The sequence below is a fragment of the Carassius carassius genome, chromosome 18, assembly GCF_963082965.1.
Source record: "Carassius carassius chromosome 18, fCarCar2.1, whole genome shotgun sequence".
NCBI lineage: Eukaryota > Metazoa > Chordata > Actinopteri > Cypriniformes > Cyprinidae > Carassius > Carassius carassius.
Genome location: NC_081772.1, coordinates 28,330,198 through 28,348,064, shown reverse-complemented (window position 1 = coordinate 28,348,064; position 17,867 = coordinate 28,330,198). Strand labels below are relative to the sequence as shown.

At 37.1% G+C, this 17,867-nt stretch overlaps 1 protein-coding gene across 2 annotated transcripts in view; it reads left to right on the top strand.

Moving 5' to 3' along the window:
* The window catches only part of LOC132092777 (mRNA-capping enzyme-like), a 103,835-nt gene that overhangs the window by 54,514 nt on the left and 31,454 nt on the right, over positions 1-17,867 (top strand). For both annotated transcript variants that reach the window (XM_059499165.1, XM_059499166.1), the window contains exon 12: positions 4,670-4,738. In XM_059499165.1, coding sequence (XP_059355148.1) covers positions 4,670-4,738 — 69 coding nt within the window. The remainder of the gene's footprint in view (positions 1-4,669; positions 4,739-17,867) is intronic.

Below are 17,867 nucleotides of genomic sequence, written 5' to 3'. Positions count from 1 at the left end.
GATGTAAATATATGATATAAATGTATGAAATGCACACTGTTTTGAAAGCTCGAGATGAAATGGGGGAAAAGGTGAGTTTGAGAATGGAATCTGAACAGAGAATTAATGCAAACGACTCTGCGTTTATTTGTGCATTCAGTTACAGATACAAAGTGGCGTATGTATTTGTGCATTAGTGAACTGATTTGTGGTATGTGTCATGTATTCATGCGTCTGACGAGTACAAATGTGTGCCTTTGTGCTTTTTTTAAATTAAAGCCCAGGCAGCACATTAAAATGCCATTTATCACAACAAAACTCATATATCCAGTCACTAATTGAGGATTGCGTAATTATATGCATCATGGGACCATAAACTGGCCTGTCAATCATCCTGTGAACATTACCATTCTGATACTTCTCAATTCACTTTCCCTATCCTTCATACGTTGTTATTATTATTCAGATGCTACACAGTTCTTCCTACCTTCCTTCTGACATTATCCACATTAAAAATGAAATAGTTTTATCCTCAACCTTTAAACTTGTGTGACATTTAAAAACAATTAAAAACTGATGAAGCACTATGGTTGTCGTACAGCAGTCTGCCAGCTCTGAAGCACATCATGACTCGAGCACCTGGGTATCTCCGGTTTATTGTTTTCATGCTTCACTGATTTGAGATCGGATGCTTAGAATACAAATTGTGATGCAGGGTATGTTTGTGTGCGAGTGCAGCTCATGAAGAAAGATGGGTTTCAGGCAAAACATTAATAGATTTTGATCTGTACATTGTTAATACTATGTACAAATAGTGAGTTCTTCATTAAATGTCTCTGTAAATATTCTTGTTTAATTAGCTCAGATAATGATATCTTTTTGCATTTTGCTTTGTTGCATATTTGTTATATCGTATACTTGCTATAAAGTGTTACCAAACTTTTTTTTTTAATCTTATTACATCACAATAATAAAAATTGAGGTTAATAATAACATGACGTATATTTTATATTATAGTATAAATATTCTGATTTACTGGCCTTTAAAGTATTCGCATTAGGGATGGTTTTGAAAACAACATCAGCTTAATGTTGCTTTGTATTTATAGTGTTATGTATTTATATCTTCGAAAAAATAATTGAATACCGAATTGTAATCGCCTGAATTCGTGAAAAGCTGAGCTGTTCGTATATCTGCTCAAATCCTTTAGTCGTTTTACAGGCTTACGATAACCTGTAGAGTTTTTGATTTTTTTTTTAAGGAAGGAAAACAAAAGAAAAAATAAAAGGTTCATGAAAAAAGACAACAAACAAGAAAGAAATAAAATGAAAAAAAAGGAACAGAATGAGAACAAAATGAAAAGTCCTGATAATACTAATGAAAAAGAAAGAACTACTGAAAGAAATCAAAATGCACAAAAGAGAAAGAACAAAAAAAGAGCAAGAGGTAATAATAAAAGATGGCAATGACTTAAAGGAAGACTTGAGATGAAATGAGAGAAAGAATGAGATTAAATGAAAGAAAGGTAATGAAATAGAAGAAACTAATGAAAGAGAACAAAACAGAATAGATTAGATTCAGGAATGAATGAAAAAAGAATCAAAGAAAACAAGTGAACAAAAACTGAAACAAAATTACAGAACGAAAGAAAACGACAGGAAAAAAATTATTTAAAGAGTGAATGAAAGAAAAAAAACAGAAAAGAACAAGACGAGAGGAAGAAAATGGGCAAGCGGAAACAGAACGAAAGAGATAACACAAAAAAAAAGATCTAAAATAAGGAGTGAGTGAACAAACAAACAAAAAAGAATGAAATGAAAGAGAACAAAAGAAAGAGGCTCATCTCTGAGGGGAATTTCAAAGGATTGGATGACATAAACAACCTCAGTTCCACAAATCTCATTGGCCACTCTGAAAGAGTTTAACGGGAGTTAATGATCTCATTAAGCCGTAATGTCCTCGCTAAATGGGGTGGGATATGGAAACTGGCCTCCTCTCTGAACAGACTGGGGATGTGCAGGTAGAGGCTCACATGAAGAGCTTGAAAGATGCGGTTTGCTGCAGACTGCCTGACTGACTGGAATTTTAATACACCATCCGGGGCTCTTTCAATAGCAGTGCAGACGTGTTTCTGAGAGATTAAAGGAGAAAATAAAGCAGCTAATGTGGAGTGGAGGGTCGTGCTTCATTAGAGTCATGGAAAGAAAATCTCTGTTAAGACTCTGCTGCTGTAGCCCTGTGTGCTGCGCTAATATAACAGAGTCCCTGTGGATTGTGTGCCATGTCCAGCTGAGGACAGATTATCAGTAATGAAAGTAGTGGAGAGTTTTTCTATTGGAAAGTGTTCGGTTCGGCAGGATATCAGGGTGCGAGAGCTTGTTGCGAACATTGACGACAGAGATCCGTTTAAACACAAACAGGCTCAAGGTCTTGAAACATTTATTAGAAAGGAATTCATTTACAGCAGCTGCTCTAAAATGAGAAAACAAGATCCCCGCCAGGGCTTTTTTTGTACTTTCTGTTTGAGATATGCATTTCTGTAGACTTCACTATTATAATGCGGTGTTTACTTATGATATTGGTTGCAATTTCTCAAAGATGTTCCGCAAAGTCAACGTGACATAAAAACGGACTCTGTTTACTTTCTTATGTGTGTTTTCTTGTGTTATTGTTGATTCATCAGTGCACATTATATCAAAGGTTAAATTATGTGTTTGTCTTTGTGTCTATAATTACTTGCTGCACCTTTGAAACCACTCACCAGACCCTTTTAATCTACTTGATTCCTAGTGGGGCATATACAGTTGTGTTCAAATGTATTCAACCCCCTTGACTTGCAAGACAATTTGCTGTGGAGGATAACATTTTATGAAATCAATTTAACAAAGGCATCAGTAAAGTATTAGAGAAAGTTTGTTAATACACTTTTGAGTGATTCTGAGAATGGAACATTGATGAATCATGATAAAATTCGAATTGGCTCTAAACATTCATGTTTGTGCAGAATCTTTTATTCTTTAAAATTACCTATAAACGCTGTCTGTAAGTGTTTAGAAGCTTCTGTCACCTCTCTACTACAGTTTTGGCCCATTCCACACCTGAAAAAGCTTTCAGATCACTGATAATCTTTGGTTTTCACATTGCCACTGCTTTCTTCAAATTCAACCAGATATTTGAAATGAGAATTAAGCCTGGAGACTGAACAGGTCACTCAAGTACATTCTATGACTGATCCCTGAACCAAGCAGTAGTAGATTTGGATGTGTACTTTGGTATGACTGGCCTGCAGGAAAGTCCATTGATCATCAGCTTCAGTTTTTGCACCGAAGGCATCACAATTCTTGTCAAAATGGCCTGACACTTTAAAGAATCCATGATGTCCTTCATACAGTCATGATTTCCACTTCCTTCTACAGTAAAGAAACCCCATAACAGGACTGATCCACCTCCAAGTTTGATGATGGAGATGGTGTTCTTCTGCTTATGAGCTTTGCCTTTTTTTGTAGCAGACATACCGCTGATCCATGGGTCCAAAAAGTTCCAGTTTAGTCACATCACTCCATAAAACATTCCTCCAGAGCTCCACAGGTCCACACAAATGAATTTTATCAAGTTCAAGTTGGCTTTTTGTTCTTCTTGATCAAGAGTGGTATTTATCAAGATGTCTCAACATGAAGGCCATACTCGTCTAGTGTTTTTCTTACACACTGCATTGAAATTGTTTTCCTCCTTTCATCGGGTCATCTTGCAAGTCTTTGGCTGTACATTGCAGGTTTCTTCTCAGTTGCTCTGATTAAACATTTTATGATATTGTGCTTTTTCTTCCACAACCTCAAAGATTTTCTGGTAAAACACACTTTAAGCTAAGGAATATGGCCGAGAGCTGTGTCTCTAGGAAGATTTCAATGTCTTGGAAATCATCATATAGCCTTAGCCTTTCTAAAGTACTACGATATTTATTCTCTTTAGCTTTTGTGAGATCTGACATTTTTGCTACTCAACTTCAATACATGCATGGGCCAAACTAACTGTATGTGTAACAGCTCAAGCTAATTCTGTTTTTAATAGAGTTTCTAAAGGCTTAATTGTGTTTTGAGACGGTTTTATTCCCCACCAGGCAAATAAGTGATTTAAAAACAGCAATGTTGAATAGGTGTTGAATAATTATGACATAGCAGTATTATTAAAAAATCTTATAACTCAAATATATTACATTATATATTGACAATATCACTTTTAATATGCCAATGAACTGTTATAGATGCAAGTTTTATTATATCCTGGATCTTCAGAAAAGCTTGTATTTTTAAAGTACTGCAGTCTCTAGGGGGTTGAATAATTTTGAACACAACTGTAGTCCTGATTTACATTTTTTGGTAACACTTCAGATTAAGGAACAATATTTACTATTAACTAGTTGCTTATTAGCCTGTTTATTTCAAGAAAATTGGCTGTTTATTAGTTCTTATAAAGCACATATTTATGTTTTAATCTGCATGACCATATTTTAAACCCCTTAAATATCCCTACTTTACTAACTATTAATAAACAGCAAATTAGGAGATTCCTGAGGGAAAACTCTTATTTAGTGAATATGTTCCCTAATATAGAGTGCCTCTGCCTATAGGCTACATGTTCTTTGTACTGTATACACATTATATATTCTCATTGTCTTTTGCTTTGTTCACAGCTCCTGGAGGGCAGTTTCACCTCGCAGGTTAGCCATGAAGTCGATGGTCTTATCTTCCAGCCAATAGGGGTGAGTCTGACACAAATACAAACCGCTAGAAGAGAAAAGCACTGTGAATTCAAATTCAGGTTTATGGAAATGGAGGCTGGATGTAACGTTGCTGCAAAATAATTACCTGCAGTGAGCTGAAGAGTAAATAAGAGCATTTGTTTTAGGTTCATTCAGGCTCCATCATAACCATTTAGGTTTATGCCAGTAATAATCCATGGTTAATGTGGTATTATACGGTGTATGCACATGAATGCTATCAAGCTGAAAACTAAACTATTATTGAGTCTTTATGAGACTACTAGCTGCTCAAATGTAGACAAAATGCTCAGCCAATAACAGACTTTTTTGTTTTCTGTGAAGTAAATGTGAATTATGAATGCACAAATAGCATATACATATGTGCTACAAAAAAGTCCTTTCTTTTTATAAAGTCTTAAATAAGTTTAACAAAAAGTAGTTTCAAACAGTCACTGAATGTTGAGGCTGAGACATTTATTTACAAGAAACGTAACAGTCAGAAAAATGAAAATAACGATTAACTAATACACCTATTGTTCCTCTTTCGATAAACAGGGTTTCTGTGGGTCTTACAAAGTCAATTTAATTCATCCTTCTACAAATTAAGGCCTAAAAACAGCTAAAAAGTCTTGAATTCATAAAGTCATGGCATTCAATGTTGCATACATGGCAAAAACAACAAAAGCTTCCTTAAGTTCAGATACATTTGAAGAACATATAAAGTGAGTTTATACTTAAAACAAGAACAATTGAAAATTAGCTTTGCCTTTGAATTAAGACGACTTTTTTTGAGCCAATTGGAAGATATGTGTTCTTGTTTAAGAAAAAGAATAAGAATAATAATTCTCAGACAGTTCTGCTTCTCAAGTAAGTGTATCTTGATTTAAAACTCTTTAGACATTTGCACTGGAAAACAAGGGGTTTTATTTATTTATTTACTTATTTACTGTAAAATAAATTAAAAGGTTATGGAGATCTGTTGGAAGCTGTATTTTCAAACATTGAAGTGCTGATAATTTAAGACTTACACAATCTATGTTCAGAGTACATACTGATGTCTTATGTTTCCATTCAATTTAATGACTTAAATTTTCTTTGCTTGGTCTTAAAGAGTCTTAAATTTACCTCCTTAAAACCTAAAGAATCCCTGATAAAATGGGCAGTGCAGCCATTAAAAAAATTCAGTTCCCATATGCCAAAATTGTCAGTAAAGACTTTTACATTGTGTCAGAAAATGTAGATTTCAAATAAATGTTGTTCTTTTCAAAATTGTGTTATGAAAGGTATGTTACAGCAGCTTAGATCTAAATTCTCAAATTTGATTCTTTATTAAGACATTACAATGTTAAGACTTATACTCAGGTGAGACTTATAGTCCGAAAAATACGGTAGTAATTCTATATGGGTGACAAAGTACCATGAGGCTTATTAATCTCGCAGCCTGATCTTTTCCTAAATGTGTCAATAAGACTTAGTAAAGCATGATTAAATGTGTCAAGACAGTTTAGATAAAGTAAGACATCAATAGCACAAAGGCTATTTTATGCTCTAAAAAAGGTTCAGTGGCAGTTATACAGAGGAGCCCTGTCTCTGGAAATGTTAAACAACGTTGACACCATGCTGTTTATCAGCCTGGAAGCTATAGGATTTTTATAGAGCAAGCCATTACACCAGATCCAAATCTCTTTAGTATTTCAAAAAGATAGGCCCATTCAGCCCTTTCTTTATTTTGCCTTTATGTGCACCCACTGATAGAAGAGCCATGACAGACTTCCCTCTTTGATGCTGAACAATATCCAGTCCATCTGGTCATTCCATGTTAGGTAAAGAATTAGTTCTGCAATTTTTCCTTTCAGTCTGTACACAGTTTTGCAATTTAGTGAGCTTTCTCTTGAGTTTTGGTCCAAAATAAAAGGCAACTTAATTTTGCTGCCTCCTAAGACAGCTTTATTTTGCCAAATTGTAAGGCTGCACTGTATAAAACCTTTGTAGTGAATATAATCTTAGAATTTGTTGCAATGATCTCTGTGAAAGAAGAAATCCAAGACAAAGGACAAAGCAAAATCATGTTAATCTGATGTCACGTGAATTGTTCAGTGGTAACATACATCTTTGGATGCTTCTCTGTAACCATAACAGTCTCCTGGTGGCGGGTCAGCAGTGGTGGCCAGCCACTACTCACTCCTTCCTGGCTGCCAGCTCAACTCCTCCCTCCTGCTCCAAATCCAACAAGAGGCTCTCTCTGCTGCCTCCCCAAGTCATGCAATGCCTTCTTTCTTTCAGCCCCCCTCAGTCCAACATCTGTCATCAGCTTCCAGGCTGACTGGGCTGGGAAGCCTCTGCATCCCACCTCAACTGGGTACAACAATACCTGCCAGCCTTTGTCCCTGCAGTCCTGCACCAGGTCTTTATAGTGTTCAGACTTCTTTTCAAATGCCTCCTCCCACCCCTCTTACCACAGCACTGTAAGCTCCACTAGGATTATCTTCTTTTCATCTGCGGAGAAGAGGACTGCATCAGGTCTTAAGGTAGTATGGACGACATCTGGGAAATGAAACCTTATCTTCAAGTCTACCCTAAGCTCCCATGCTTGGGCAGACTGCAGGAGGCTAACCCTGGATTTATTAAGCCTTGGTGGCTTTGTCCCCTCCATGACTAATGTTATACCATATGGCGGCCTGCTCTTATGTTGCCATTTCCTGTTCCTCTCCTGCTCTAAGATGTCAGCTAGCACAGTCAGTACGTTGTCATGGTGTCATCTTTATCTGCACTGGGCAAGCGCTGTCTTACATGTGTGCCAGCGTTCCTTTTTGCCCATAGAGCAAAATATTGGGTCGTCCTTCATCCCCCCACCCCCATCTGTATAGAATCACAAGGGTTGGAAGGGTGTCATAGATGACCCTTAGCAAGAAAGAGAACCGAAATGGCTCAAGCATCCAAAGGTCAGCCCATGTCACCTTCCTCTTGGGGAGATCCCACCTTGCCCAGGCTCCCTGGAATCCTAGCCCTGCAACCTTTGCTTTCCTTTACTCTTCCTCTAGACCCCTTACTTCAGCTTAGACCATGGCTATCCTCTCCACATTCCCCCACTCTTGGAAGTGGGTCATTGCCAGGCCTTACCTTCCTGTACATAGTGCTCCGATTATGTCTTTGAGTTTTAAGTTCCCTTATGCTAGGGCCAGAGATGCTGAGGCCTCCCACTTTTATCCTGACCTGGTTTTTATACCAGCTTCTCTGTCCTTACTGTCTCTTGAGTCCAGTATGGTCATGGCCACCCTTCACTTGCTACTTGGAACTCCTCATCCAGGGAAGAGAGGGGTAGATATAATTGCCCAGATCTGATGTACAGTCTGACTGATTTGAAGCCTGGAGGGACCTGGGGATGTGAGTTGATCTTACATTCCATTCCTTCCACTGCTGTAAGTGGGACCTCGTACACTGTCATCAGCCACATCAGTCTGGAGAGCAGGCCATGATGATAAAGCCATGCTTCAAACTTCCCTGAGAGGCCTGATCGATCAATTTTCTTCAGCCAACCCTCTGCTTGCTTCTCCTCTAAAACATGCACAGAGAGACAATAAGAAAGTGACAGCTGTGTTTACAGAGAGTTTATAATAACCCCTCCACACACCAACCCATCACACATCTCCTTTGCTATTAATGACATTTTCAGCAAAATGCCAATGAGTCTCATTTAGGTTGTAGAAACACACTGTTGCACACACACTAAAGAAGCTAAACTAAGTCGGTTTTGATCTTTCTATCTTTGATGTGTGCCAGGTTACTTCAGCACCTGAGCTGCTCTTACACACATACACACACACACACAGCACATCAGCCATCAGGTGCTACTATATCTTTGATGTCTGAAAAGGAAACATGTATGTACTGACTAACAGAGTGCAGATCACAACTGGCATTTACTCAGAGGCGAATGAGTTCTTTTATTACCTTGTTTATTAGGAGGAGGACAACTTTCCATTTGGCCAAAACCATCTATAATAATCTATGAATAATGTTGACTAAAGGCCAAATGAAGATTTAGGGATGGCTTCCATTCACCTCAGTTCCCCATGGACAAATTCAAGTCCTGCCTTACACCTCCTGTTATCCATCACATTAGGGAAGTAACATGGATTGCGAATGGCATCATGTGTTGACTTTAATACTCACTGAGAGAACAAAGTCACGGGATATTTTGTTGAATTGGCGTTTCACATGGGGTCAAGGTTACATTGAGCTTTTAAAATGAAAGCAAAAATACTATAAAATTAGTGTCACAATGAAAAAATTCATGATCAGGTCCTCATCGTTTGTTTTATGAAAACGGTATATCAGATAAATAACTTAATTACATGATCAGACAACCAGTGTGCATAAGGAAATTGCCCTGTAGTAATTGAATATCTCTGACAGAGATAGATGTGCTTAATATCAACTTTTGCCTGTGGCGTTTGATATCAGTCAGTATGGAGGTAAAGGCTGTGCTGTCTTTTTGCCGGTCTGTGACCTGTCATGTATTCACATGCTCTTGTCCTCTAAATGTCATTAAGAATGAGGTCAAAAGAGTTGGTCAAACACATTTTTTCATCATTGAAAGCTGCTGATTCCATTCAACAGTTGTTGGACTGTCTTGATGATGTCAAGAAATGGTTAAAAAATAACTTTCTCCAAATAAATGAAGCTAAAACTGAAATTATTGTTTTGGTCCGCCGAAATTGAGAAACGGGCTTATTAAGGAACTTGGCAATCATTTCCCCTCAGTTTCTTCTCAGGTCAGGAACCTAGGTGTCATCTTGGACTCTGAATTATGCTTAACCAAGCAAATAAATTTGGTTGTTAAAAATAGTTTTTATCAGCTACGGATTATTTCTAAACTTAAATCATTCTTGTCGTTTCAAGATTTGGAGAAGGTCATTCATGCTTTTATCACATCACGTTTAGATTATTGCAACTCCTTGTATTTAGGCCTTCTTCAGTCAACCATTCCTCGCCTCCAGATTGTTCAAAATGCAGCTGCAAGGATGTTAACCAGAGCAAAGAAATTTGACCATGTCACCCCGATCTTAACATCGCTCCATTGGCTCCCAGTCCATTTCAGAATTCAGTTTAAAATTCTTTTGTTTGTTTTTAACGCTCTTAATGATCAAGCCCCCTCTTATTTAAAAGATCGTATTATCCCACATTCATCTAGTAGATCCTTAAGGTCTGCTGATCAGTATCTTTTATATGTCCCTCGATCACGTTTAAAAACCAAGGGCGACAGAGCTTTTTCAGTTGCTGTCCCTCGCTTATGGAATCAGCTGCCACTGGATATTCATCTAGCACCTTCTATTATCATTTTTAAAAAGAGGCTGAAAACATATATTTTCTCACAGGCGTTTTAATCTAATCTTAGTACTGTGTTTTTAGTATATTGTCTTCCATGTTGTTTTATTCTTATTTTATATTTATTTATTTATTTATTTTTTAATACTCTGTTCAGCACTTTGGTCAGCTACGCTGTGTTTAAATGTGATATATAAATAAAATTTACTTACTTTTTTTATATTTACAAACAGATATTACTGTATTATTACAGCATAGTGATATGCAAAACTGCACAGTTGTAGATCTACTAGTCAGTAGGATGTCTGTCTGAATGACTAAAGGAGTGGTTGGTGTTAAGGAAGCCTTGCAAAATAAGGCCAATTTAGGGCCATTTCTACCAGACACGCGTCCTACGTGTATATACATTAGACATGTGTTCGATGTTAAGCATATCTCTTCAATAATGAAATTTAAGGCAGGGTAAAGTCTTAAAGTCCACCTGAACTGGAAGTTGCTGCTGACTTTACTTCCGTATTGTGACGTATTTCCAACTGAAGCAGATTATTGAATAGAGGGTGGGGTTTTATTTCAGCAATCCTCCTCACCATCTCTCGCTTGCAGCAATCTAATGGTTGGTTGGATGTGGTTAAGGATATTCTGCCTGAGCCGTCAAACTGACGTCATCAGAGAAGCAATGGCATTCCAGATTTTGATTAAAGATTACTAAAACTAAAAAGATTAACTTGAACAGATTAATTGTTTACCTCAAGACTAGCAATGTGCATTAAGTAGTGTCAGTTTTTATTTATTGTAGACTTTAAACTCTGTTTATTTTTAGTCTTTAAGTATGAGCTTCAGAATTGTCTTCAGAAAATGTTTGATGGCTATTTTTTATTTTATTAAAAGTGAAGTGTTGTGTAGCCAAGTATAATGACCCATACTAAGAATTTGTGCTCTGCATTTAACCCATTCAAGCGCGCACACAGCAGTGAGTAGTGAACAACGCAGACACACACATACTGTGAACAAAACCTGGAGCAGCCTTTTTTTATTATTTTATTTTTATTTTTTTGCTGCTGCTGCACCTGGGGAGCAATATAGGCTTAGATGCCCTGCTCAAGGGCGCCTCAGTTGTGGGTGTCGAAGGTGGAAGTGCTGTTCATTCCCACCCCCACCTACATTTTCTGTAGGTACTGAGAATTGAGGAGTCCAACTGTCTCACCATTAGGCCACAACTGCCTGACTATAATGCCTTATAAATTAGTCAGTGTCGCTTTGTATAGAAGCATTACCAGGGACATGCCATTCCATAAACACCACCTATGGCTAGAAAAAATTAATGAGCATTTTTGTTTTTGTTAAGACCATCTGTTAATTTCAACATTTACTAATACATTATTAAAGGAGCTATGTGGAGATTTTTACTTAAAAAAAATCTTTAAGATAGAGTTTTCATTTGTACATGTATAAGCCAACCATGATGTAAAAAAAAGAATGACACCTCGACTGTCCACCACGGTTGCTCCATCAGCCTGTAGGCTCAATTGTGTGTGGAGGAGTTGGGCCCGAATTGGCGCGAAAATTCACAAAATGTGACGTCATGCGCGTTCTCGTCTACTTGGGCTTACAACCGTACAGCACGCCAGCCATTATAGTAAGCAGCGGCAATAGTGTTTTCATATGGACTCTGCGGATGGAAAGAAGCGACCAGCCTCCAGCACAATTCAGACACCCACGGACACTCCTCGTAATTAAAAAAAATAGCATGCGCACTGAGAATGAGCATGAGACTGGCTGCAGATCCTCTAACGGCCACTGGTGTCAGTAACGGTTAGACATTTCAGAACCTACGCAATGCTCCTTTAAAATCAAATGTTGTATCAGTGAATCCTATTTAATGGACCTGAGCTAACATGAACTAATGATGTACATTAGTTCATTAGTTAAGGTTCATTAGTTATCTTTAGTTCAATCATGACATCTCAGTTTTACCAGCATTTATTAGTAAGCATGAAATGTGCATAGGCTGGGTCTTGGCAGACTAGATACATAGGATACATCTAAAGTGCACGTGAAATAGTGACTTGAATTAGACTGCTTTAAGTAAAACAAGGAAAACCCCCGAGCAGATCTAGACAGGTGGTGCTGGGGAAGGTGGAGGGTTAGCGAAATCCAATGGGGCAATGACTGATTCGATACAAGTCAGGAATAAATAGGTTATGTAGATAGGAATGAACTAACAAATGATTGGATGAGCAATTGACTTTGAGTAAACCAGTCTGCCTCTCGGAAGAGTTTCATGACTGAAAAACATATTTAACTACTTTAGTAAACTTGAACTAAGAATGAACAATACTTCTACAGCATTTATTAATCTTAGTTAAATCAAAAGTTGAGCTTGTTAACATTAGTTAACAAAGATTAATAAATACTGTAACAAATGTATTGTTCATTGTTTGGTCATGTTAGTTAATACAGTACATTAACTAACATTAACTAACAGATCCTTATTGTAAAGTGTTACCATTGTATTTTTATTGACTAATGTTAACAAAGATGACTTTGATGGCTGTAGTGGCAGAACTTTAGAAGGGATGAATTTAGAGGCTGTGTAATCTTGTCAGTGTTGCATTATACAAGGCCCTTTGCGAAATGTCCCACACTGCATTTGTTTCCTTCTGAGACTGTTTTAGTCATTCAGCCATTCAGCTTAGAGCTTTGTCATTGTGCTTTCAAAACATGTTAACCCTAGATTATGGATAATTCTATTATTATGAAAACAACTGAAACTACATAATGTTAACGGTATCTTAAATACATCATATTATGTGGAGCACAATTTTCCTTGAGCTTTGGAAATGAGAGTTCTTTGTAATGTGCAAAACATATTCAGAAATTCCTCACCAGTTCATTTTATTGAAATGACTTTTCCTGAGCTTTCATGTCAAATGCATCAGAACCAATCAACACAAGTCCTTACACATTTCCAGGTCAATGAATAAATGCGCTAAAGCCTGTCAAAGTTTGTGTTGTTCCTAGACATCGGAAATCCTTCTGAAGATTCCCAGTACATTAACTAACATTAGTTAGAGTGCCATTTCACTGGAAATTGTTTTGTGAGTGTTTGATATATGGCCCTTTTCAGTATCAGAGTTGCTTATATATTTTAATCAAAAGGGCCGAAAAACTGAAGCGACAACTGTCCTGGAATCCTACACTGCTGCTAGAAGTTGTTTTCTCGGATGATCATTCTTACACCTGACTCTGTTGTGAATGCCATGGCTTTGTGGGACCAGAAGGAGACACTGTCAGACTGTGTCCTAAACAGGTGTGAAGCAAAGATTTGACAAGTGGTAAAAGCTCTTTCATGTTAAATCAGAGTTTTTGTCCTGACCATCTGAGATGAGCAACAGGATATTTTGTTTAGGCACTTGGTTTTCGACTTCTGTGGCCTGCCAGGAAATCACATTCATCCAAAATGTGACTCTGCAAAGCTGTAATCTACACATCATCTGTGTTCCCATTGGCTGTGATTGAGTCGTGTCATGCCACATTTCCGTTTTTAGTAAAGACAAGCTAATTACTTGACACTGGAAACTAAGAAAGGGCACGGTTTCAGAAATGTTCATCTCCAAGACAGATGGTGGGATTATTCTAGACAGTCTCCCACACTCCTTCACATTTGTCCATGTCCGTCTTCTAATGATCAAATGCAAATGGTAGAGCCTCAGTATAATTGAATAGTAAGAGTTTGCTGGGCTTGAAAGCTTGTGGATGCTAACAGACAAAGCATACAGCTTCATCATGCATTAGATTGAAGTGAAAAGTTCCAGGTAAACAGGTTAGTCTGGCATGAAGGAATGCTAACAGTTGTTTCCATGGTGATGCTTTGGGTTTGTGTGGCGCTCTTGATTGATTTTCACCTCTGCATTCATTGTGTTTGACTCCATCAAGGACTAACGATGCTCTTTGTGTTCCGACCGCATGACTAAATAACTGTGCAACTCAATGATTTGATTTGATTAAGGAACACAATCTGACTTTCAAAATGTTTTGACAACCCATACGAAGATTTGCAACAGTCTGACCTTGGTCTGTCATGCTTTAATACAATAACAGTGTTCAAATGCTAAACCTTCAGGCATTTGAGCTGCAGCAGTAACTCAATCCTCATAAAAGCATTACTGTTCCAGACGCCTTTCACTTTCAGCAAAAATGAGTTACATTTTCAAGGCTGACAATCTTTTGCATAACTCAAGTGCTTTCAAATTAATGCTTTTGATTTATCTTCAACTGAGCGTGTGTTCATCCTTGACTGATTGTACTGTAAAAGTTTTTGAACGTTTTAGAGGATAACCTCAGTTTGACCCTTCACTGAGCCTTTATTCACCAAACTTATGTATTTGAATGGCAACATTCCATCAGTGTTCTTCTTCAGGTGACCCAAGTCCTAGCTAGAGGTCTTTTACCAATCCCTTTCCCCTCTATTCTTTCCCATCGCTTCCTTTCTCTCATCAAAATTTGTCAATGTAAAGGCAAAAAATGTCTAAAACTAATATTTTTTGTAAAATAAGGCTGAGGCACTTATAGTCAGTGTTGGAGAAAGTTACTTTTGAAAGTCAAAGTGCCAGTACAACCCTTAATGGGGCCCTGAGCAGAATTTAATTTGGTGGGCCCCTCGGTGTCGCCAGTATGACTGATTATTGTCAATGCTTGATTATTAGCACACTATAAATCTAACACACCCAATATATTTTTTATTTGTTGAAGCGGTTTTGCTTACATCATACCAGTGTAATACCAGGCATGTTTTCACCCTTCTGTGATTTTTAATTGTAACAGTAGTAAACCCACAAGAGTTGTCAGGTGTTTATTTGCACTTTAACATTCAAAGTCTTAGTCTGATGATAATAGACGGGGCAACTTTTTGAGCAATGTTGCCGCCAACGGGAAACCAGATTGTTGTCTCACTGTCTCAGTGTATCATCAACCTTAATGTAGTGTTGGGAAAAGTAGCTAAATAAACCAGCAGACAATGCATTTATGGAACAGAATGTCATTTTAACAACACCAAAATGATTAAACACAGCAGTAAGTCATCTTTAGGCTACACCTAAACTCTATAATTACTGTAGTTAATTGAGGCAGAATGATATTGGAACATAATATAGCAGAGACCCTCTAACCTAAGGTGGAAACCAAGTTTATGAAACAGAAGCTTATTTTTATTGAAAAAATATATACCTAGGAATATTTAACACAGATGACTTTCATCTAAAACTAGCTAGGTAAAATGTTATATTATAATTGATTTTACCCTTTGACATGTTGTGCTGAGCCAGAGAGGTGTGCTATGTGCTTTATATATACAGACATTTAAATAAACATTAAAATTAAGTACTAGCAAAAAAGACGTATAGTTTGTTAAATACACACTGATTTCTATGGAAAGCAGCAATACTAATCCTTCTACATGTTTTAATTCCTATCAAATACACATCGTGTAGGTAACTAAAGTTTACTCTGTTTTTAGAGATAAACTTTCTTAATCTACTAAATAATAGATTCATTATTTAATATTGCATTAAATAACTAGTTACTTTACTAGTTACTTTAAAAAGAAATCTGATTATCTAATAATAACACTGAATAAATGATAATAACAGTAGTGTTCCGATGGAAACGACTTCGTGCACTTCTTTCCGTGAGCTAGTTTTCACCTTTGGCATGTTGAGGATGTGTCTCGCATATATATCCCATAAACACGTCATCACTTCCTCTTTCATCTCACCTCAGTATCTGCAGTGGGGTGAACAAAGCTATTAGGAATAAATAAATAAATAAATCTGACAGCATTTCTGTATTCCTGCATCTTATAGTGATTTTACTGTGTGGGCTCTATGCTTCCAGCTATTGACAGCATTACTGCTCTGTCCTGGGTGAGCACTTCTCTCTCTCTCTCTCTCTCTCTCTCTCTCTCTCTCTCTCTCTCTCTCTCAAAGCACCCAGTGCAGACCTGAAAATGTATGCATCTAAACAGTTGAGAAATAAAAACTGAAACTGCTGTGCTGTAGCTTCATTTACAAACCCAGTAACATGAAACACTCATGGGATTAGATGTTCATTTGAACAGTCTGTAGATGTGGATGAGAAAAACAATGGTTGTTAAAGGGGTCCTATTTTTCTGTTTTACAAAGTCTTGGTTTGGATTTTGGAGTTGACTAGAATATGTTTTCATGATTGATTGTTTCAAAAACGCATTAATATTATTTATTTATTTGTACATATTTGACATTATTGCAGCACCTCTCTTCCCAGCCTGTCTCAAATGTCCTGTTTAAAAGATGAATTGAAGAGTTTATTCCAGACCACTTTACCCCTTTATGCCCACACTTTGTAAACTTTACTAATTGACGGTTTTGCTGACATGCATTTAAAGCAAAAAGGTGAGAGAGGTCATTCTTTTTTGCGAATATGTTCAGTATTGAAGGGAATTGTTTTGCAGCAGAATTAAACTTTATTCACTCAAAGAAGTAGTTCACCCGAAAGGGAAAATCTGATAAAAAAAAATGACTCAACCTCAGGTCATTCAAGATGTAGATGAGTTTGTTTCTTCATAGGAACAGATTTACAGAAATAACTACATCTCTTGCTCACCAAAGGATGCTCTGCAGTGAATGGGTGCCATCAGAATAAAAGTCCAAACAGCTGATAAAACCTCACAAGAATCAACAAGTAATCACAGCACTCCAGTCCATCAGTTAACTTCTGGAGAAGAGAAAAGCTTCCTCCCAAACACCCATCCCGTTGTTACTCACATCAAAAAACGGTTTTGGACTGTTGTAAACAGTGCTTGATCTGTGCATACTTCTACCCCGATTTTTTAATTGAAGAAAGCAATTTTTCATTTTTGGGTGAATCATTCCTTTAATTTACTCTATTGTACATTATAATGTCTATAATGTCTGGAAATCTGTATTGACTAATCAGCTTTCAGTAATTTTCCATTTATATGAAGTTCTTTTCAGGCCGCTTGGAAATGTAATATCCACATGTTGCTGTAATTGTGAGAGATGATGCTCTTCCAGTTACTAGGGACTGGTGTTTGTATCCTCTCCTCATCATTAGTGTTGCCGCTGGTAAACAGCTTTGATTATTGCAGAAGAGCAGTACGCTGGAAAGTGAGAGGGTTGTTTGGATACTCTGACCTGTAACAGCCATACTTTCATCCCCAATCTTACACTGAACCTTTTAGAGGCTCAAATCCTGTTTCATGGCGACACATCTGTTGCTTTGCCTCATTTTTGTCTTCCTTCTGGATTTGATTCATTACGTCCAGAACATCGACATGAAAGTATAATGAATGTAGTCACATATTAATGTGTTTCTTTTACCTGTTTAAACCTATTTTGTATGTCTATTTGTATTGAACTTGTTTTCCCTTTTTCCTTTTCTTTTCTTTTACATACGGTTCTAATTATAATCTTACTGTACTGACTCAAGAATGTATTCCCTCTTTTTCTGAATTTTCACTCTGGCCAAACTAAATTCATTCAGGACACACAAAATGTATTGTTATTATTATTATTATTAAGTATATTACCTATTAAGTATTTTATTAAGCCACCTAACACACTGAAAGACAGCACATATGTTGGTTGTGGATTCACACAGATAACAAGACGTCCTCATGACAGAGCTGCTGCTTTACTGTGATCATACTTTAACTGACTTACATCTCATTTACTGTACATCACAGACAAATGTTTACTGATTGGTCTAGATGCACTCACCCCTCTGTACAGTTTTGGTAGCCCAC